The 21525-nt window shown below is 43.8% G+C and overlaps 3 protein-coding genes across 3 annotated transcripts; all 3 read right to left on the bottom strand.

Annotated features, from left to right (window-relative positions):
- Positions 1-1972: 1972 nt before the first annotated feature.
- Positions 1973-15747, bottom strand: LOC146974153 (uncharacterized). Its single transcript, XM_085797259.1, has 4 exons — positions 15692-15747; positions 3343-3586; positions 2182-2244; positions 1973-2100 (listed from the first exon to the last, which is right to left on the bottom strand). The coding sequence occupies exons 2-4, from the start codon at positions 3524-3526 to the stop codon at positions 1973-1975; spliced, it is 375 nt and encodes a 124-aa protein (XP_085653385.1). The 5' UTR covers positions 3527-3586; positions 15692-15747.
- LOC146974154 (complement C1q-like protein 3) lies at positions 14926-20244 on the bottom strand. Its single transcript, XM_085797261.1, has 5 exons — positions 19916-20244; positions 18718-18810; positions 18505-18636; positions 18017-18410; positions 14926-15068 (listed from the first exon to the last, which is right to left on the bottom strand). The coding sequence occupies exons 1-4, from the start codon at positions 20097-20099 to the stop codon at positions 18136-18138; spliced, it is 684 nt and encodes a 227-aa protein (XP_085653387.1). The 5' UTR covers positions 20100-20244; the 3' UTR covers positions 14926-15068; positions 18017-18135.
- Positions 15111-16210, bottom strand: LOC146974155 (complement C1q tumor necrosis factor-related protein 6-like). Its single transcript, XM_085797258.1, has 4 exons — positions 15962-16210; positions 15692-15745; positions 15480-15611; positions 15111-15385 (listed from the first exon to the last, which is right to left on the bottom strand). The coding sequence occupies exons 1-4, from the start codon at positions 16140-16142 to the stop codon at positions 15111-15113; spliced, it is 642 nt and encodes a 213-aa protein (XP_085653384.1). The 5' UTR covers positions 16143-16210.
- Positions 20245-21525: the final 1281 nt, after the last annotated feature.

Consider the following 21525-nt stretch of genomic DNA (forward strand, 5'->3'; position numbering starts at 1 on the left):
GAGGCGATCTCATCAATTAAAACGTTACGTTTAAGAATACGAGTTGACAAGAGACTAATAACAGACATTAACTATCATAAAGTTAAATTAACTCGATGTGACCAAACAAAAACTCACCTTTGAGCCGTGTCTTCCACTTTTCTGAGTGATTTTAGCACCGGACAGAGTCTCATTAGTTCAGGCATCCTCGGTCCCGAGCAAGGGGGCAGTTGTCGGTCTGAGAAGTGAAGCTCACTTCCGCGTTCAAAAAACTGCAATCCCCTCGAATTCCTCTGGGGGCTGGTGTCAGAAGGGAGCATTCCCCATAGACCCCCATGTTAAAATCGCCGACTTTACATCCTCAGTAAACATGTTAAAAGCCTGGTGTCAGAACGTTTTTTCGTCTCAATCGATAGTTTCTACCCCCGCACACACTCTGAGGGGGGTGAATTTTTTTTTAACTCTACAGTTTTACTGTTATTAGGTTAAAATTCTGGCCAATCAGGGCGCGGAAACGTTGAGTGACAGGTCTGAGCAGCTCCGTGGACAGCTGCTTCGAGGCCAGTGGGCGGGTTCTCGGCCGGCCAATCCAACATGGCGCTGTTCAGGCCGCCATATTTGAGTCACAAAAACGACTCCCCAAAACCAATGGGTGACGTCACGGACGCTACGTCCATTCTTTTTACAGTCTATGGTCCCGAGACACACACGACCGCGCACTGCTGGTGCACGGACACAGCCGTGACGTCACGGCCAGAAAAGAGACTTTTCTGTGGCTTTTCTGGCCGTTAGAAAACATTTTGACGGATAAAAAGTCCATGACTTAAAAATATAGAATATAAAGATTAGTAATTAACGGAGGTTACAGCTGGAAGTGTCCTGTGAACAGTTTTACAGGCTTCTCTTTTACTATTGCGGTCTATGGGAAAAATCCTTTCTGGGCCGCATGGGATTTTTTGTTGCAGTACCACGGGTGGCCACTGGGAAAAATCGGCGTGCCTGCTGAGAGGATTACAGGGGGGCTGAGAGAGACTGAATCCACAATGTTAGTTATTTCCAATCGGTTCCAGTAGATTTATTTTCAGTTAGTTTATCCAAATTGTGTGAAAATAAAGATTAAACAATAGTTTATAGTAGCAGGTGGTTCCAAGCTGTGCCAAAAATGGACATTTTGGAAAGTTCGCCTGGATATTTTGTAGTAAAATCTCAATCATTTTGTCCTGCTTCAATTAATCAGAATCAACCACTGCAGAGACAATGTTCACATGTTGTACAATGATTTTATAGAGAGTTTGAGCTTCATCAGCATTATTCTAAAGGGCACTCATCAAAAATATGATTTTTTTTTTAGGCGAATATTAATTTTATTAATTTTTTTCTGTGTGTCATCTTCATTTACTCTTCACCAGTAACAGATATACTGAAATTTACACATTTCAGCAATTCCTCATTTTTTTCCCTTTACTATGACACCAAAAGTATTCAAATAGACCTTGTGATTGCAGAGATATACTCATTTTATTATGGATATGCAATTTTCGAGAAAAGGCCTAAAAAATAGGCTGGATTTTATTTCAGAGTTCAGTACCTGTCTTGGGATTGTTAGCCTGGCTCTCGTCAGACCCTTGTAGTTCCGCAAAGCTATGCTGAGCTCCGCACAAGGGTCTGGGACTGCTCCATAGGCGATTCATTTCAGAAGGCGGGGCCTTGTAAAAAAAATCTTGTATGTGATTGGATAAACCACTTGTCCGTTATCTTGTTGACGTGCTACTTCAGCCACTCACTGCGAGCCGCCATTGTTGTTTGACTCAAACAGTCGCTTCAGCGCTACGTCACACCTCAGAAAGTCCCGCCCGGCGATCCTGATTGGTTCATTATTTTTTGCTCCGGGGAAGAAGTTTGCATTGGCCTCGAGTCCAGACCCTTGTGCGAAGCTGAGCGTAGCGCCTCTGGCGTAGCTTTGCGGAACTACAAGGGTCTGGCGAGAGCCAGGCTAGGGATTGTAGGCACCTCCGATGTTTGTGAAGACGTTTTTGAAGATCAGAGTGGTGTGTTCCTTGAAGCCTCCAATAGTCGCTTCACCCTCAGCCAGCAGAGAAGCTGAGAAAGCCACCTGTCGGACTGATGGAGAGGACTCACTTTTATTTATTGTATGTGTACAGACGACAAGTTCTAAATAAAAGGTCACCAAATAAACTATACCTTTTAGGTTTGTCTTCAGTATGTTGATGTTGCTCTGTTGCTTTTCCAGTTTTGCTGCGTAGCCTACACAAAAAGAGCACAGACAACTTTGAGAGAGAGAGTTTCTTCTGAACCAGTGAGTTCGTAAAATCAAAATCAGTGGATAACACTGTACTCATTAGCCTCAAAGATGATGCAGGATTTGTTTTGTTTTTTGTTTTTCAATGTTTGTGACGACATTTTTGAAGATCAGAGTGGTGTGTTTCCTGAAGCCTCCAATAGTCGCTGCACCCTCAGCCAGCAGAGAGGCTGAGAAAGCCACCTGTCGGACTGATGGAGAGGACTCACTTTTATTTCTTGTATGTGTGATGACAAATTGTAAATAAAAGGTCACAGAACAATCTATACCTTTCAGATTTGTCTTCAGTATGTTGATGTCGCTCTGTTGCTTTTCCAGTTTTGCTGCGTACACAAAAAGAGCACAGACAGCTTTGAGAGAGAGAGTTTCTTCTGCACCCGTGAGTTTGTAAAAATCTAAATCAGTGGTTAACACTATACTCATTAACCTTAAAGATGATGCAGGATTTGTTTTGTTTTTTTGTTTTTTAACAACACTGTCACAGGGAAGACGGCCGACCTCCATCATAATAATAATAAACTTTATTTGTATAGCACCTTTCAAAATCATATCCTACTTTATTGAGATGCACCCATAGACTGTAAAAAGAATGGACGTAGCGTCCGTGACGTCAGCCATTGGTTTTGGGGAGTCTGTTTTGTGCCGCTACTACGGGGGTTTGAATCGCGCCATGTTGGATTCTACTTGCCATATTTGGAGCGGTGCGGCCGTTGGCCGGCTGAGAACCCGCCCACTGGCCTCGTAGCAGCGGTCCCCTGACCTGTCACTCAACGTTTCTGCGCCCTAATTGGCCAGAACTTTAAACCTAATAACAGTAAAACGGTAGAGTTAAAAAAAAAATCACCCCCCTCAGAGTGTGTGCGGGGGTAGAAACTATCGGTTGAGACCAAAAAAATAAAATGTACCAGGCTGTAAATATGTTTTTTTAAGCTGTAAAATCGGCTATTTTAACATGGGGCTCAATTGGAGTTGCTCCCTTCTGGAGCCAGCCCCCAGAGGAAGCCGAGGGGATTGCAGTTTTTTGAACGCGGAAGTGACTGTACCTTGGTTCTCCTGTTGTAGGGACGTCATCCTCTCCTTCAGTTGGGCCAGTGAGGCGGTCATCTCTCTCAGCACAGCGTTGATGTCCTGTGGCACGGACTCTTTGCTTATCTGCAAGTCAGCCTGACCTGTGGTGGAGACGGAGCAGAGCAGCAGCAGCAGGAACACAGATGCAGCGACCTTCATCCTTCACACTGGAAATGTTCGCAGTCAATAACTTTGTCTGCAACCAAACCCCTGTGTGGTCTTTTTATAGGGGAAATCTGGGAAATCATTTTCACTGAAAGAATGCCCCCAAAACAGGAAACGCAAGATGACACCTTCATCGTACCGTAAGAGAAACAACACATAAGCTTCAAGTATGAGGAACAGAGTGTTGTTATCTCACCTAACCACCAACCTGGCCAAATGTGGTTTGGCAGTTAGTTTGGCCGACCTATGTCTTCTTGGGAGTCCCATTTTAAAATAACATCTATTATGAAGACTATTTCTATACCTAATTCGGGGTCATCCCTATGTTCCCCGGGTCCTATGTCCCCTACTTTGTATGTTACCCGCTTTTCCCCCAAAGGGTCCTATGTTCCCCACTGTGTATGTGGATCATAGGACCCTATTTTTGTAAAAACATCCCCAGTATGTATTGCGACTGAGGAACATAGGACCCTTTTGCAAAAAGAACATACTGTAGGTACACTCCCGCCGCCATGTACACTTTAAGAGTAGAGAATGGAAGAAGCTTTTGTTGTAGACTGTGAAGGAAGCACAGGATAGTCCTGACGAAATGGATCATCACCGCTAGGCTTCAAGTATGAGGAACAGAGTGTTGTTATCTCAGAGCTCCTAACCAACCACCAACCCAGCCAAATGCAGGTTTGGCAGTTAGTTTGGCCGATCCATATCTTCTTGGGAGTCCCATTTTAAAATAACATTTATTATGAAGACTATTTCTGTACCTAATTCTAGCCTAAAGCACACTATCCCATAGAGCACATCCTTTTTGGATCTTTGATTTGATTTTGATCAGAGTTTTTGTTTAAATCTCATCCAACACTGAGTGGGCCACTGTCATGGGACTCTGTCATATCAAGGTTATAAAACCTCACAAAGGTGTATGGAGTGGTCCAAGAGGCAGCTGCACACACATCCTCCACTGAGATAGCTTGTAACAATGCCCAGGAAGTAACCAAACTCCTAGTAGAGTGGAGTAAGCCAAGGTGATAGCCTCCAGTTACGAACGCTCTTTAGACAGGGCTTCGCCCTCGGTCTGGGGTCCATAACAAACACCACCTGTTCGCATCTCCATCATCCCTTCCTTTGTTCTCCTCTGGCTGGCACAGCGTTTGTGCTGTTGACCTTTTCTTTTGTTTGGACCATGTTCATGGCACTTTGAGTGAGTTTCTTTGGAGTATTGTAATTATTTATAATCTTTGTGTTGTTGCGGTCTCCTCACTGTTTATTGTTATTAGGAGACAGACATTGGAGACGGCACCTTCCATCCTGCATTAGCTCCCTTGATTTTTTGGAACAAGGTATGTGTACTAGCAGAAGTAAGTGATATATTTGTGTTAATATAAGTCTTAAATAGTTATATCTTCCGACAGCAATCACTTACATAGAGTGTTTGGTCTGAAACACGGGTCTGTCAGTCACTCTGCTCTGCTCTGAGCCGAAGAGAAAACATTTATCGTATCCTACAGTTTTTATCCAATGAGGAGAGAGAACGGCATGCAGGGCTGTGTGTGCAGCCAAGGAACGCCGTGAATGTGGCGACGTAGGGACGAGGACTGTTATGGTGCGTTCAAGGAAACTCGTATTTTTCTGACCGTGAAGTGGTACCAGTTCGATCTGGTACGAGTTCACCGGTCGGAAGTTACGAGTGGCCGTTATAGTGACTTTCACCGGTAAAACAGGTCGGAAAAACACGAGTGGGTTGCCTGAAACGCTACAAAGTCGTAAGTTGTGACTTGAAGCTGTAATTTACGATTTCAAAAGCCTGTCTGGAACGCAGCATTAGCGAAAACGACCGGACCACTTACTTCTGCTTTAATTTTGGGCTATTATTCTTGATGTCTTGTTTTATTTTTTGTTTTGGGTGATGCCGCTCACATTATATTTTAATCCCTTAATCAGGTTTTAGTAATTATTGTAATGGTCTAATAAAATGTAGTTTTTTATTTTTATTTGGATGGTGATAAGTTTGACGAATTTTGAATCTGTGTTGGGGAATTCTAAGTTAAGTGTTTAATTTTTCTTCTTTGTGTTTTTTTTGTATATTCCTCTACATAATTTTCACGGTGCGACACTGAGGGCAATAAACCTAAGCACCCATATGGAACTCTCCGCCTCCATTCTTTGGGAACCAAGGGTCCGCTACAGACACCTTGCATAAACCCTGAGGCTGGCTGTCGGAGGCTTGCCATCTATCCTCACATGGCAAGCTGAGATGGCAGCCAGGTGAGTGGAGAATGGAAGACCGTTTTATTGTAGACTGTGAAGGAAGCACAGGATTGTCCTGGCGAAATGGATCATCACCCCGCTCCGCTCACCAGTGCCCAAATACTTTCCACTTGCAGAGTCCTGGTGGAGGGAGCTCTGATATTTTGGATTACCTCTACAACCTCTAGAGGTAACCCTCAATTGCTGAACACCCTACCATCTTTATTTTCTGTTTCTAGTGTTTTTTCACAGGGGAACAAAAATTGATGAATACATTAAGATGTAAATTGATTTATTCAAATGACAGAGAATCAAATTACAGAGAATCAGAAAAACCCATCACTTTAAGCTTTGAAAAAGAAACACCATAACATTATTGTCAATTAATGTAATATAGATTGAGGTGAAAAACATCTATAGAGGGAGTGTTTCCCTCCTTACATCGTGAAAATCAGATGACCACTGAAGGTGGTATGGTGGTTTTGATTGTCATATGTCCGGTCTTGCCGCCACAAACGGACAAACACAACGTCTCCGACCTCCAGCAGCAGTGAAGCACCTTGAGACGAGCTCCCAAAACGTTTTGACTGATGCTCATATGCAGCAAAAATGTGGTTTGTGTTCTTGACCAACACAGCACCTGTGGAAACTCCAAACGCGCCAATGTGCCACTCAAAGTGATAAGCTCCTCTCACAGGTGCAGTGAAGACACCTGTGGGAACATTTTGCCAAGTTTGATGATCACAGTGACTTTTAAACAAAGCAGAAACTGAAACACTTATTGTTAATATTTTAGAGTTCAGTACCTGTCTTGGGATTGTAGGCACCTCCGATGTTTGTGAAGACATATTTGAAGATCAGAGTGGTGTGTTCCCTGGTGAGTCCAATAGTTCCTGAACCCGCAGCCAGCAGAGAGGCGGAGAAAGCCACCTGTCGGACTGATGGAGGGGACTCACTTTTATTCCTTGTGTGTGTACAGACGACAAGTTCTAAATAAAAGGTCACCAAATAAACTATACCTTTTAGGTTTGTCTTCAGTATGTTGATGTCGCTCTGTTGCTTTTCCAGTTTTGCTGCGGACACTGACAAAAGAGCACAGACAGTTTTGAGAGAGAGAGAGAGAGTTTCTTCTGCACCAGTGAATTTGTAAAAATCAAAATCAGTGGTTAACACTGTACTCATTAGCCTAGATGAAGGAGGACTTGTTTTGTTTTTTACGGCGAGGGCAGTAAAATGGTTTAAACAGTCTTTAAGTCAGGTTCAGCAGGCAACACTGTCACGACGGCCAACCTCCATCATATCCTACTTTATTGAGATGCACCTTTATCTGACTGTTACTGTACCTTGGTTCTCCTTTTGTAGGGACGACACCTTCTCCTTCAGTTGGGCCAGTGAGGTGGTCATCTCTCTCAGCACAGCGTTGATGTCCTGTTTGTTTACCAGCAAGTCAACCTGACCTGTGGTGGAGACGGAGCAGAGCAGCAGCAGCAGGAACACAGATGCAGCGACCTTCATCCTTCACACTGGAAAATGTCCGCAGTCAGTAACTTGATCTGCAACCAATCCCCTGTGCGGTCTTTATATAGGGGAATTCTGGGAAATCATTTTCACTGAAAGAATGCCCCCAAAACAGGAAACACAAGATGACACCTTCATCGTACCGTAAGAGAAACAACACATAAGCTTCAAGTATGAGGAACAGAGTGTTGTTATCTCACCTAACCACCAACCTGGCCAAATGTGGTTTGGCCGACCTATATCTTCTTGGGAGTCCCATTTTAAAATAACATCTATTATGAAGACTATTTCTATACCTAATTCGGGGTCATCCCTATGTTCCCCGGGTCCTATGTCCCCTACTTTGTATGTTACCCGCTTTTCCCCAAAAGGGTCCTATGTTCCCCACTGTGTATGTGGATCATAGGACCCTATTTTTGTAAAAAGACACGTACACTTTAAGAGTAGAGAATGGAAGAAGCTTTTGTTGTAGACTGTGAAGGAAGCACAGGATAGTCCTGACGAAATGGATCATCACCGCTAGGCTTCAAGTATGAGGAACAGAGTGTTGTTATCTCAGAGCTCCTAACCAACCACCAACCTGGCCAAATGCGGGTTTGGCAGTTAGTTTGGCCGATCCATATCTTCTTGGGAGTCCCATTTTAAAATAACATTTATTATGAAGACTATTTCTATACCTAATTCTAGCCTAAAGCACACTAGGACTATCCCATAGAGCATATACATCAATACAGTTCTTTTTTGATCTTTGGTTTGATTTTGATCAGAGTTTTTGTTTAAATCACATCCAACACTGAGTGGGCCACTGTCATGGGACTCTGTCATATCAAGGTTCACAAAGGTGTATGGAGTGGTCCAAGAGGCAGCTGCACACACATCCTCCACTGAGATAGCTTGTAACAATGCCCAGGAAGTAACCACACTCCTAGTAGAGTGGAGTAAGCCAAGGTGATAGATGGTCTGGGGTCCATAACAAACAAACAGCTGATCAGAGCACCGAAAGGCTCTGGTTCCCTCTACATAGATGGAGAGAGCATGAACTGGACACAGGCTATGTAATCTCTCATCCTCCTCTGACTTAAAGGGGGAGGAACACAGGGTCAGGAGTTGCTCTCCTATTATCACGGGAAAATGTAAGACAAGACTGATGTACAGACAAAGCTGCCAAACTTCCCACCAGTTTCGCTGACACTCTTGCCACTAACAGGGCTGTTTTTTAGCAATAACATTTGTAGCCCCCCTACTAGAGGCTCCAATGTGGATCTTCATCCAGAACCGTAGCTAAATCCCAATGAAGGGTTCAAGATGGGTTAGTACAACTAACAGACACCTTGCATAAACCATGAGACTGGCTGTCGGAGGCTTGCCATCTATCCTCACATGGCAAGCTGAGATGGCAGCCAGGTGAGAAGAGAATGGAAGACTGTTTTGTTGTAGACTGTGAAGGAAGCACAGGATAGTCACCCCGCTCTGCTCACCAGTGCCCAAATACTTTCCACTTGTATGAGTACAGAGTCCTGGTGGAGGGAGCTCTGATATTTTGGATTACCTCTACAACCTCTAGAGGTAACCCTTCCCCTTGCAGACTGCTCCCCAACCATATGCATGACCCTTTTTTAAGGCCCGTTCCAGCCAAGGTGACAGCGTGCTGTCGATGGCTGAGCCGTGCCGGTAAGCACGGCGCTGTGTTTAGGAGCGACTCGTGATAGAAGACACAGTTTGATTAAGAAAAAGGTCCTGGTCTCAATTGATGCTCCGTTTTTGGGACTGGGCAGGGGGTCATAGTTTCTACATGTACTAAATCATAAATGTGTGCATGTGTGTGAACATGTCCCAGCTCCACATTGAGTTTCAGGCTCATTCTTTTCAATGCCCTGGCGCTCATATCTGTGAGTGGCAGATGGGCATGATGACGCACAGGGAATGACACTTAACTCTTTGACTGCCAGCCATTCTCACAGCAGCTTCCTCCAGCTTGCCAGGCATTTTCCAGCTTTCTGACTGATTTTCGTAGACCCACCATATATTATGTACTTTTACTACATACACATTCAACCCATCAAAGGAAAGATGAGGGTCTCTACTTTCCAGCAAAAAAACAGTTTGTTTCTATCTTGTTCCAGTCTTGTGAAATTGGCGGTTGAATATAGGTTAGTTTAGCCCAAAATGCCATTTTGGCACCAAAATCTTGAGAAAAAGAGGTTTTTGTGTCGGCTGTCATTTTCAGGTGGACCAGTGTAATTTGCTCCTTTATATTTTGCTTTAGTGACGCCTCAACATCTGTACAGTTGTTCTCTTGTAAACAACAACTAAATCAACACTGACAAATGACTTTTGATGACAACAGACAAAACATTTAGCTACTGACACACACTACTGCAGCCTTTTTTCTTTCTTTTCCTTGAATTACAACTTTTTCTTTCCTTTTTTTTGTGTGTGTGGGTGCGTGACGTGTGCGTGTGCATGTATGTGTGCGTGTGTGCGTGTGTGTGCGCGTGTGTCTGTGTGTGTTCGGATCAGTTCGACAGGTTTTTGTAGCCGAAACACGGCGCTTTAGATCAGATCCAGCTTCCTCTGGTCAGCAGGCAGCGGTCTCACTCACTCTCTCTGTCTCACACACACACAACACACACACACAACACACACAGCCTACAGCTCTGGCTGACGTGCCCCTGAACTCAGCCACAGACAGTCTCTGTACGCTCACAACAGACACTCCCACCATCTTTAGCTCTCCTCGTCCGCCGGCGCCGTCCGCTCCTCATCCACACTAGATCGCGGGATTTTCAAGCTACTATCCGAGTGATTTCTCGCAAAATCTGGCGACTTTCCAAACGCTCTTGACGACTAACGACGAGCGATCAACAGGGTTATTGTTACTAACGTTTGTGCTTTGTATCACGAAGCTGCACGGAGCTTCGACGAGCTGCCGAGCCGCCATGAGCCCCGCCGCCGCCCCCTAAGCTCTCACCGGCGGCCAGAGTGTCACGGAGCGGCGCCGCTGCAGTCAGACACCCGCACCGCTCCGTGAGGGGAGAAAAACACACTATATTTTTTTATATATGTCAGTCCCTCCAGGATTTCGCGGGCTTTTTTTGTGATTCTTGCGGCCTAAAATGCCTGATTTTGCGGCCACATTTTGAAAAAATTGCGGTGAATGTTGCGATGTTTTAAGCGCTTTTGTTGCGATTAAATTGCGGGGGACAGCGAAAGTTGCAAAAAAAAGTTGCAGTTTTGTTCTGAATAATTAAAAATCAAAGGAAAATTGAAAATTTTGAAATGTCACAAAATAATGTGAGGTCCTGTTATACCAGCAATTTTCCACTTGTTAAGAAAGGCACAGGAAAATTAGAGTTGAAAGTTGTTTTACTTTTAATTAAAATGTCTGTTTAAAAATCGTGGTAAAAGAACTGTTTTAAAATGCCATTAAAACTATCCAGTCTTTGAATAAAAAGGGGAGGGTGGCTACTCAAGTCCAGGGCCAGGGCCTTATGATGGGGGAAGGGGCACCTGGCCGCCGGCTGCTCCGCTCCGGCCCTGCAGTGGCGCACTCACTGGATTCACTCACTGGTGCTGCGGGGTTGACACAGCCTCGGGTGGTCAACCAGGACAACTCACACTCAACACGTTCAACTCAGCTTGTGTTCCTTTACTTATCACTTTGTGCACGTTGTATCAAGTTTCTTGCCGTCAGCCCAGCCACACTGTTCCTCCGTGGACTCACTTTCAACCACCGCTCCGTCCAGACTTGCACTCTCTGCTGTGTAACTCGCGGAAAGCACCGACAATTGGTCCAATTTGCGGAAAAGTTGCGGCGATTGTACAAAATTGCAAGATCGCAAAAATTTGCGGGGATTGGCTGAATTAGCGTTAATTGTTGCGATCGCAACATCGCGAATTCCTGGAGGGACTGATATATGTCAATCCAAATGTGTTTTTCTGAACTTTATTTTGATGATACAAGTCTGATCTTCACAGAGGAGTAGGGCAAGACATTCAGCATGGCGTTGCCATTAAAAAAACGCTAAGACGAGTTATCTCGTCTTTGGCAGTGAAAGAGTTAAAGATGAATGAGAATGATTGGTGAACTAGTTATGCAGCACTCATGTCGATCATGTCCAATCTCCTTTTCCGTGTTATCAAAGGTCAGTGTGACGGTCCAATAACATGGTGAATATGGGATTAGAATACTGACATAAATCGTGCACGCGCAATGAGACTCGCGCGCGCGCAAATGAGATCCGCGCGTGCGGAAATCAAACGCCTGCGAGCGCAATTTTGTATCCTGCATCTCTGCCCCCTGGAGCAATATTGTAGCCTGCAAGGAGAAAAACAGCTCTTGCGCGCGCAGAGTCCGCTCGCAGTACTTTCCCCTGCTCGCGCGCACGCAGACTGCTTGCGCTTGAAACTTTCCTCTCCTCACGCAGAAAATTGTCCCCTGCTCGCGCACGCGTGATTATTTTTAGGGGGCGGTTTTTGTTAGTAGGGGGGCGGGCCTGAGGGCATGCCAATCACCGTTGTATCCCCCAATATAATTGGTTGGGGGTATTGGCCAATTGGACAGCAGGGTACGGCAACATTACTAGGACAAACGGAACAAACCACACAGCCCTGAAGGCCTGACTGACATTGTGATTTTGTGTCTTGACTTCAAACTTGAAAGGAGCTGGCTTAAGTTCAGGAAGTGGCGGAGTTGTGCATACAGACTGCAGCAAAAAAAATTGATAAAAATAAAATAAAATAAATAAGAAGAAGGCCGTGGTTCTGATCCGACCAGAGGTTATTAATGTTTTAGATCCAAACTCAGCACGTCCGGACAGTGTTGTTCGGCCTGACCATCGAGAGCTCTGTGGCCGGAGCAACACATTTATTTAGAAATGTAATCACTAGTTAACTTAAATGAATGTGTGCTCCAGATCCCTCTATTACTCTTTTAAACAGTAAACATTAGTTGACTATATTATATATATTTTTTTCCAAAAAAGGTAAACATCTGAGTGCCAGATGTGCCCATTGTTAGGCTGTACTTCCAGGGAAATTACTGTAGGCTCTACCTAAACAGTAATTACATTACTGTACTTACAAAGTATGGAGGAGAGAATAGCACCTGCTGTGTGGTTTCTGTGTAATTCAATAATGAAAACATTTTTATAAATCTCTGAATGACTCATTATTGTGCATTTAAAAATATATGTATATTATTACATGATGTATTGTTTGTGTTTCGTCCTGGAATGACAATACAAGACTTCCATAGATGTGCATTTGAGAGAGAATGAATAGCCTGCGCCTGTGGAACTGGTGTAAAGTAAGTGAACCGTAAGTACACAGTAAGAAGCGGGCCATATTATGTAGTGTTACCAAAAATTATTAAAAAAAAAAGATGGGATGGAAGCAGATGTGTGTCAATATAGTAGGCTATTTCTCCAGCTGCTATATTTAGGACAGGGGTCTATATGGGAGAGGCTTTTATTTAATTCTGAACAAATCTTATGCTCAGCGAAGATGGAAAAAAAATATAATATAGTCAACTAATGTTTACTGTTTAAAAGAGTAATAGAGGGATCTGGAGCACACATTCATTTAAGTTAACTAGTGATTAAATTTCTAAATAAATGTGTTGCTCCGGCCACAGAGCTCTCGATGGTCAGGCCGAACAACACTGTCCGGACGTGCTGAGTTTGGATCTAAAACATTAATAACCTCTGGTCGGATCGGAACCACGGCCTTCTTCTTATTTATTTATTTTATTTTATTTTTATCAATTTTTTTTGCTGCAGTCTGTATGCACAACTCCGCCACTTCCTGAACTTAAAGCAGAAGTAAGCGATCCGGTCGTTTTGGCTAATGCTGCGTTCCAGGCAGGCTTTTGAAACCGTAAATTACAGCTTCAAGTCACAACTTACGACTTTGTAGCGTTCCAGACAACCCACTCGTGTTTTTCGGACCTGTTTTACCCGTGAAAGTCACTATAACGGCCACTCGTAACTTCCGACCCATGAACTCGTACCAGATCGAACTGGTACGACTTCACAGGTCGGAAAAACACGAGTTGCCTTGAACGCACCATAACAGTCCTCGTCGCTACGTCACCACATTCATGGCGTCCATTGGCTGCACACACAGCCCTGCATGCCGTTCTCTCTCCTCATTGGATAAAAACTGTAGGATACGAGAAAAGTTTTCTCCTCGGCTCAGAGCAGAGCAGAGTGACTGACAGACCCGTGTTTCGGTCCAAACACTCCATGTAAGTGATTGCTGTCGGAAGATATAACTATTTAAGACTTATATTAACACAAATATTCCGCTTACTTCTGCTTTAAGCCAGCTCCTTTCAAGTTTGAAGTCAAGACACAAAATCACAATGTCAGTCAGGCCTTCAGGGCTGTGTGGTTTGTCCCGTTTGTCCTAGTAATGTTGCCGTACCCTGCTGTCCAATTGGCCAATACCCCCAACCAATTATATTGGGGGATACAACGGTGATTGGCATGCCCTCAGGGCCGCCCCCCTACTGACAAAAACCGCCCCCTAAAAATAATCACTCGTGCGCGAGCAGGGGACAGTTTTCTGTGCGAGGAGAGGAGAGTTTTGAGCGCGAGCAGTCTGCGTGCGCGTGAGCTGGGGAAAGTACTGCGCGCTGATTCTCTCCTTGCAGGCTACAATATTGCTCCAGGGGGCAGAGATGCAGGATACAAAATTGCTTGCGAATGCTTGGAAAAGCGCTCGGGGGAAAAAAATGCGCTCGCAGGTGTTTGATTTCTGCACGTGCGGATCTCATTTTGGAAAAATCAGGTCTTCCTCAGCTTCTTGCCTCTCACGGCCCGCTGCGCGCTGGGATAGCGTTTCTGGGAGGATGAGCACGGTGCGAGGGACTGGAGCTTGAACAAGTCTCACACCGTGGGGACCAGGCTCTCTGTGGCATGAGATTGTGCAGCGCAACTGACTCGTTTTGCCTGCTCAGGCTCTTTGTCCAGCGTTGACCACAAAAGCTTTAACGAGTGTGTGGCTCTTCACAGAAGTGGGGTTGGCCCGCTCCAATGGTCCCTTCTCCCTTCTTGTTATGTGTGAAGACCACTCAAAGCATGGCTTAATTCCTCCATTTTAACTGGAAGACTTCCCAAAAAAGCAGGAAAAACAAGATGCAACCTCATCATATGACAAGAGGAACAACACATAAGCCTCACAGTGAAGTATGAGGAACAGACTGTTGTTATTTAAAAGCTGCTTCACTCACCACAAACCCGGCCAAATTCGGGTTTGATGGTTGGTTTGGCCGACCCATGGTTTCTGAGGAGTCCCATTTGAAAATAACACATCAATAGAGCATATCAATATCAATGCAGTCCAACAAAGTACAAGGACTCACACATACATATACGAGAGAAGTTTTCATAATTTGTACAGGGTTTAGACTTGGGCATATTTTTTTAATCTCTTAAAAAAAAAAAGAATATCTAAAGGCATAACTGTAGGCTACACATATCCTAAACTTCATCTCCTGTGCAAAACGGTGAATAGTGTGTAAATCTTGTCCATTCAGTGACTTCTACCTTTGCCTCCCTCTCCAGCTCTGCAGCACAGCACCACCCTGAGGACATTTAGTTCAATGCAGTCTAATACACAGTTTCCTCTCTCTGTTTCAGTGAGGGTCAAAGGTCAAGCAAAAGGATCAATTGCTGAAACCCTACCATCTTTATTTTCTGTTTCTAGTGTTTTTTCACAGGGGAACAAAAATTGATGAATACATTAAGATGTAAATTCATTTATTCAAATGACAGAGAATCAGAAAAACCCATCACTTTGAGCTTTGAGCTCCTTACATCGTGAAAATCAGATGACCACTGAAGTTGGTATAGTGGTATTGATCGTCATATACCTTGTTTTGCTTCCACAAACGGACAAACACAACATCTCCGACCTCCAGCAGCAGTGAAGCACCTTGAGATGAGCTCCCAAAACGTTTTGACGGATACTCATATGCAGCAAAAATGTGGTTTGTGTTCTTGACCAACACAGCAGATGTGGAAACTCCAGACGCGCCAATGTGCCACTCAAAGTGATAAGCTCCTCTCACAGGTGCAGTGAAGACACCTGTGGAAACATTTTGCCAAGTTTGTTGATCACAGAGACTTTTAAACAAAGCAGAAACTGAAACACTTATTGTTAATATTTCAGAGTTCAGTACCTGTGTTGGGATTGTAGGCACCTCCGATGTTTGTGAAGACATTTTTGAAGATCAGAGTGGTGTGTTCCTTGAAGCCTCCAATAGTCGCTGCACCCTCAGCCAGCAGAGAGGCGGAGAAAGCCACCTGTCGGACTGATGGAGAGGACTCACTTTTATTTCTTGTGTGTGTACAGACAACAAGTTCTAAATAAAAGGTCACAAAAAAACTATACCTTTCAGATTTGTCTTCAGTATGTTGATGTCGCTCTGTTGCTTTTCCAGTTTTGCTGCGTACACAAAAAGAGCACAGACAGCTTTGAGAGAGTTTCTTCTGCACCCGTGAGTTTGTAAAAATCTAAATCAGTGGTTATCACTATACTCATTAACCTTAAAGATGATGCAGGATTTGTTTTGTTTTTTAACAACACTGTCATGGGGAAGACGGCCAACCTCCATCATATCCTACTTTATTGAGATACGCCTGTATCTGACTGTTACCGTACCTTGGTTCTCCTTTTGTAGGGACGTCATCCTCTCCTTCAGTTGGGCCAGTGAGGCGGTCATCTCTCTCAGCACAGCGTTGATGTCCTGTGGCACGGACTCTTTGCTTATCTGCAAGTTAACCTGACCTGTGGCGGAGACGGAGCAGAGCAGCAGCAGGAACACAGATGCAGCGACCTTCATCTTTCACACTGGAAATGTTCGCAGTCAATAACTTTGTCTGTAACCAAACCCCTGTGTGGTCTTTTTATAGGGGAAATCTGGGAAATCACTTTCACTGAAAGAATGCCCCAAAAAACAGGAAACACAAGATGACACCTCATCGTATGATAAGAGAAACAACACCTAGGCTTCAAGTATGAGGAACAGAGTGTTGTTATCTCAGAGCTCCCAAACGCCAACCCGGCCAAATGCGGGTTTGACAGTTAGTTTGGCCGATCCATATCTTCTTGGGAGTCCCATTTTAAAATAACATCTATTATGAAGACTGTTTCTATAATTAGCCTAAAGCATCCTAGGATTATCCCATAGAGCATATAAATATCAACAATACAGTCCTTTTTGATTTTTGATTTGATTTGGGCCACGGCAGACTCTGTCATATCAAGGTTATAAACCTCACAAGGGTGTGTGTAGTGGTCCAAGAGGCAGCTGCACACACATCCTCCACTGAGATACAATGCCTAGGAGACAGCATGAACTGGACACAGGCTATGTAATCTCTCATCCTCCTCTGATATTTAAGGGGGAGGGGAAAACTTTAACGACAGGTTAATGACAGTGGACTTGAACCCAGCTGTAACAACCTTAAGTTGGAACAGGGTCAGGACGCAGAGTCGCTCTCCTATTATCACGGGAAAATGTAAGGCAAGACTGATGTACAGACAAAGCTGCCAAACTTCCCACCAGTTTCGCTGAAACTACTGCCACTAACAGGGCTGTTTTTTAGCAATAACATTTGTAGCCCCCCTACTAGAGGCTCCATTGGGGCTAACGCATGCCTTGCATAAACCATGAGGTTGGCTGTCGGAGGCTTGCCATCTATCCTCACATGGCAAACCGTTTCTGAATGGAGAACCATAGTGGACAGTGAGCTGTGTCTCATGAAGCGAAATCTAGGCTACTTATGCCCGTCGAAATGATCCCAGATACTCTCCACAACCTGCGAGTGGAGAGGCCAGTCTGCTTTTCAGGGTCGGCCCCTCAATAACAGGTCTACTGTTGTGAATGTGCGAGGCCCACAGGGACCGTCGGCTGTGAGCCCACATCAGACCTTAATGCCAGTCGTCGACCGGGGCTAACCGTTAGCTTCAGAGAGTGAGGAAAGCTCCAGCTCCCGTGTTCAACGCTGTGTGGCGTGTAAGTGGTTGTGGTGATAAATGTACATTTTCGTGACCCATGGCCATTGTTTTTTCTGTGAACCTTCATAGCCCACTGCCGTATTTTGTATCCTTTTATTTATATTATTTCAGTATTTTCTCTAAATCTCAAACCGAGAATAGCTTCCTGAAGTTCAAGATGTAAAATAAACAATACAGCTACAAGAACCCCAGCAATTGTGTCCTGTGCGTTTCTCATCGTATGATAAGAGAAACAACACGGCTTCAAGTATGAGGAACAGAGTGTTGTAATCTCAGAGCTCCTAACCACCAACCCGGCCAAATTTGGGGTTGGTAGTTAGTTTGGCCGATCCATATCTTCTTGGGAGTCCCATTTTAAAATAACATCTATTATTAAGACTGTTTCTATACCTAATTCTAGCCTAAAACATCCTTATCCCATAGGTAGAGAATATGAATATCAATACAGTCCAATGTGTGTGTTCAAGCTCTAAAATAAAAGTTGATCATCAATTTGATATTATACATCCGTTTCTGGCTCAGTTATTGCAAATCTGGGTCCAATATCTCATGTTTTGTATGTCAAGCAAAAGGATCAATTGCTGAAGGGCCCACCGCCTTTATTGTCTGTTTCTAGTGTTATTTCACAGGGGAACAAAAAATTGATGAATACATTAAGATGTAAATTGATTTATTCAAATGACAGAGAATGGAATTACAGAGAATCAGAAAAACCCATCACTTTAAGCTTTGAAAAAGAAACACCATAACATTATTGTCAATTAATGTCATATAGATCGAGGTGAAAAACATCTATAGAGGGAGTGTTTCCCTCCTTACATAGTGAAAATCAGATGACCACTGAAGGTGGTATGGTGGCTTTGATTGTCAAATACCTTAGTTTGCCTCCACAAATGCACAAACACAACGTCTCCAGCCTCCAGCAGCAGTGAAGCACCTTGAGACGAACTCGCAAAACCTTGTGACTGATGCTCAAGTATAGCAAAAATGTGGTGTGTGTTCTTGACCAACACAGAAGCAGTGGGAAATCCAATCACGCCCATGTGCCACTCAAAGTGATAAGCTCCTCTCACAGGTGCAGTGAAGACACCTGTGGGAACATTTTGCCAAGTTTGATGATCACAGTGACTTTTAAACAAAGCAGAAAATGAAACACTTATTGTTAATATTTCAGAGTTCACTACCTGTCTTGGGATTGTAGGCACCTCCGATGTTTGTGAAGACGTTTTTGAAGATCAGAGTGGTGTGTTCCTTGAAGCCTCCAATAGTCGCTTCACCCTCAGCCAGCAGAGAGGCTGAGAAAGCCACCTGTCGGACTGATGGAGAGGACTCATTTTTATTTATTGTATGTGTACAGAGGACAAGTTCTAAATAAAAGGTCACAGAAAAAACTATACCTTTCAGATTTGTCTTCAGTATGTTGATGTCGGTCTGTTGTCTCTTCACTGCAACCTCCTGCTTTTCCAGTTTTTTCAGTTTTGCTGCGTACACTGACAAAAGAGCACAGACAGTTTTGAGAGAGAGAGTTTCTTCTGAACCAGTGAGTTTGCAAATATCAAAATCAGTGGTTAACACTGTACTCATTAGCCTCAAAGATGATACATGATTTGTTTTGTTTTTTGTTTTTCAATGTTTGTGAAGACATTTTTGAAGATCAGAGTGGTGTGTTCCTTGAAGCCTCCAATAGCCACTTCACCCTCAGCCAGCAGAGAGGCTGAGAAAGCCACCTGTCGGACTGATGGAGAGGGCTCACTTTTATTTCTTGTGTGTGTACAGACGACAAGTTCTAAATAAAAGGTCACCAAATAAACTATACCTTTTAGGTTTGTCTTCAGTATGTTGATGTCGCTCTGTTGCTTTTCCAGTTTTGCTGCGGACACTGACAAAAGAGCACAGACAGTTTTGAGAGAGAGAGCGTTTCTTCTGCACCACCAGTGAGTCTGTAAAAATCAAAATCACTATACTCATTGGCTTCTAAGATGATGCAGGATTTGATTTGTTTTTTGTTTTTTAACAACACTGTCATGGGGAAGACGGCACAACCTCCATCATATCCAGAGATGGCAAAAGTACCAAGATTCTTTACTTGAGTTGAAGTAAAAGTACCTGTGTAAAAAACGACTTTGGTAAAAGTAGCTACTGATCCAATTGTCTACTCAAGTAAAAGTAAAAAGTACAGGCTCTGAAATGTACTCAAAAGTATTATTAAAAGTTGTATTAAGTATTTCTATTGCACGATTCACTGCAAAGCTAATAACCACACAATAACTTATCTTGAATCCATTTCATCAATGTTATTATTTGAACAATTCACTTAAGTTTACCTGCTGGACACAAGATGTATCCTAATGTACTTCACCATAGTCAATTGTAGGCATTTGTATTGTACACTTCAGGTTTACTCATCACACTTCTGAACATTCAATTTTGGACCAGGATTGGCTTCTAAACTGTGGTGTCACAAATCATGCTCGTAGTCCCAATTAGAAAAATAAATACTTCTAAAAGTATAAATTACCTCACAATTCTACTTAAGTGAAGTAACAAAGTATTTCGTTACTTGCCATCACTGATCATATCCTACTGTTACCGTACCTTGGTTCTCCTTTTGTAGGGACGTCACCTTCTCCTTCAGTTGGGCCAGCGAGGCGGTCATCTCTCTCAGCACAGTGTGGATGTCCTGTGGCACGTACTCTTCGCTTTCCAGCAAGTCAACCTGACCTGTGGTGGAGACGGAGCAGAGCAGCAGCAGCAGGAACACAGATGCAGCGACCTTCATCCTTCACACTGGAAATGTTCGCAGTCAATAACTTTGTCTGCAACCAAACCCCTGTGTGGTCTTTATATAGGGGAAATCTGGGAAATCATTTTCCACAGAAAGAATGCCCAAAAAACAGGAAACACAAGATGACACCTCATAATACAATAAGAGAAACAACACGGCTTCAAGTATGAGGAACAGAGTGTTGTTATTTCAGAGCTCCTAAGCCAGCCAAATATGGGGTTGCCAGTTAGTTTGGCCGACTCATAAAATAACACATCAATTGAGCAATAAAATCAATACAGTCCAACAAAGTACAAGGACTCACACATAAGAGAGAAGTTTTCATAATTTGTACAGGGTTTAGGCATATTTTGATAACAATGTTTGTTTTAATCTCTTCAAAAAAAAAAAAAAAAAAAGGATATCCAAAGGCATAACTGAACACATACCCTAAACTTCATCTCCTGTGCAAAATGGTGAATTGGGTGTTAGGCCGCGTTCAGACTGCCAGCAAAAATCCGATTTTTAGCCCCTCCAGATTGGAACCGGATGACTCTTTTGAAGTCTGAACAGTCCCAAATCACATGAAATCCGATTTTTGCAAAACGGATCGAATCATTTTCCACAGAAAGAATGCCCAAAAAACAGGAAACACAAGATGACACCTCATAATACAATAAGAGAAACAACACGGCTTCGAGTATGAGGAACAGAGTGTTGTTATTTCAGAGCTCCTAAGCCAGCAAAATGTGGGGTTGCCAGTTAGTTTGGCCGACTCATATCTTCTTGGGAGTCCCATTTTAAAATAACATCTATTATGAAGACTATAGGCGCGTTTCCACTGCAGGAACTTCGGGGTAATATTACGGGGCCAGCCCCGTTGGTGCGTGTTTCCACTGCAGGAACCTCCCCCACAGGGCCATTTACAGGAACTTTTACGGGGGCCAACGGAGTACCTACTCCAGGGTAGGTACTCCGTTCGGCCCTGAAAAGCTCCTGGGTGCGGCTCGAGGTTAACCCGGCACTGATTGGCTAAAGCTAGAGCAGGCTCTGACGCTACCAGAAAGCACCAAAACAACCGGCATTTTTAAAAGGGGGAGCATTAGCCTAGCAGACACCGCTGTAAACAACAAGAAAACAGCAGGAAGATGTACACAAATGGACCGACGGTGAGGTGCAGACATTGATTGCAGTCTACGGCACAGAGGAGATTCAGAGGGGGTTTGAGTCATCACGGCGAAATGAAAATATCAGCGCACCTCGACACACTGGGGATCCATCACGCCGCAAAACAATGCCGTGAAAAGTTAAAAAAAAAAAAAAAAAAAACTCAAGCAGGATTACAATCAACCGCCATGTGCACAAACACACAAACCAGAAACGCGGCTACCGCCTCAGCTCCTTCCATCCTTCTTCTCCGTTGTTGTTATGATTTTTGTGC

Source organism: Trachurus japonicus, chromosome 14 (genome assembly GCF_045865225.1).
Source record: "Trachurus japonicus isolate A0001 chromosome 14, Traja_1.0".
NCBI classification, from domain to species: domain Eukaryota; kingdom Metazoa; phylum Chordata; class Actinopteri; order Carangiformes; family Carangidae; genus Trachurus; species Trachurus japonicus.

What these genes read in the sequence shown, in the direction of transcription:
- LOC146974153 (XM_085797259.1), bottom strand. Translation starts at nt 3,526, where the DNA reads ATGAAGGTCGCTGCATCTGTGTTCCTGCTGCTGCTGCTCTGCTCCGTC. An exon ending in CCTACAACAGGAGAACCAAG is followed by an intron (nt 2,245 to 3,342) that starts GTACAGTCACTT and finishes CTTTTTGTGTAG; the next exon opens with GCTACGCAGCAAAACTGGAA. An exon ending in ACTGAAGACAAACCTAAAAG is followed by an intron (nt 2,101 to 2,181) that starts GTATAGTTTATT and finishes CCTCTCCATCAG; the next exon opens with TCCGACAGGTGGCTTTCTCA.
- LOC146974155 (XM_085797258.1), bottom strand. Translation starts at nt 16,142, where the DNA reads ATGAAGGTCGCTGCATCTGTGTTCCTGCTGCTGCTCTGCTCCGTCTCC. An exon ending in ACTGAAGACAAATCTGAAAG is followed by an intron (nt 15,612 to 15,691) that starts GTATAGTTTTTT and finishes CCTCTCCATCAG; the next exon opens with TCCGACAGGTGGCTTTCTCC. An exon ending in TGCCTACAATCCCAACACAG is followed by an intron (nt 15,386 to 15,479) that starts GTACTGAACTCT and finishes ATGTTTCCACAG; the next exon opens with GTGTCTTCACTGCACCTGTG.
- LOC146974154 (XM_085797261.1), bottom strand. Translation starts at nt 20,099, where the DNA reads ATGAAGGTCGCTGCATCTGTGTTCCTGCTGCTGCTGCTCTGCTCCGTC. An exon ending in ACTGAAGACAAATCTGAAAG is followed by an intron (nt 18,637 to 18,717) that starts GTATAGTTTTTT and finishes CCTCTCCATCAG; the next exon opens with TCCGACAGGTGGCTTTCTCA. An exon ending in TGCCTACAATCCCAAGACAG is followed by an intron (nt 18,411 to 18,504) that starts GTAGTGAACTCT and finishes ATGTTCCCACAG; the next exon opens with GTGTCTTCACTGCACCTGTG.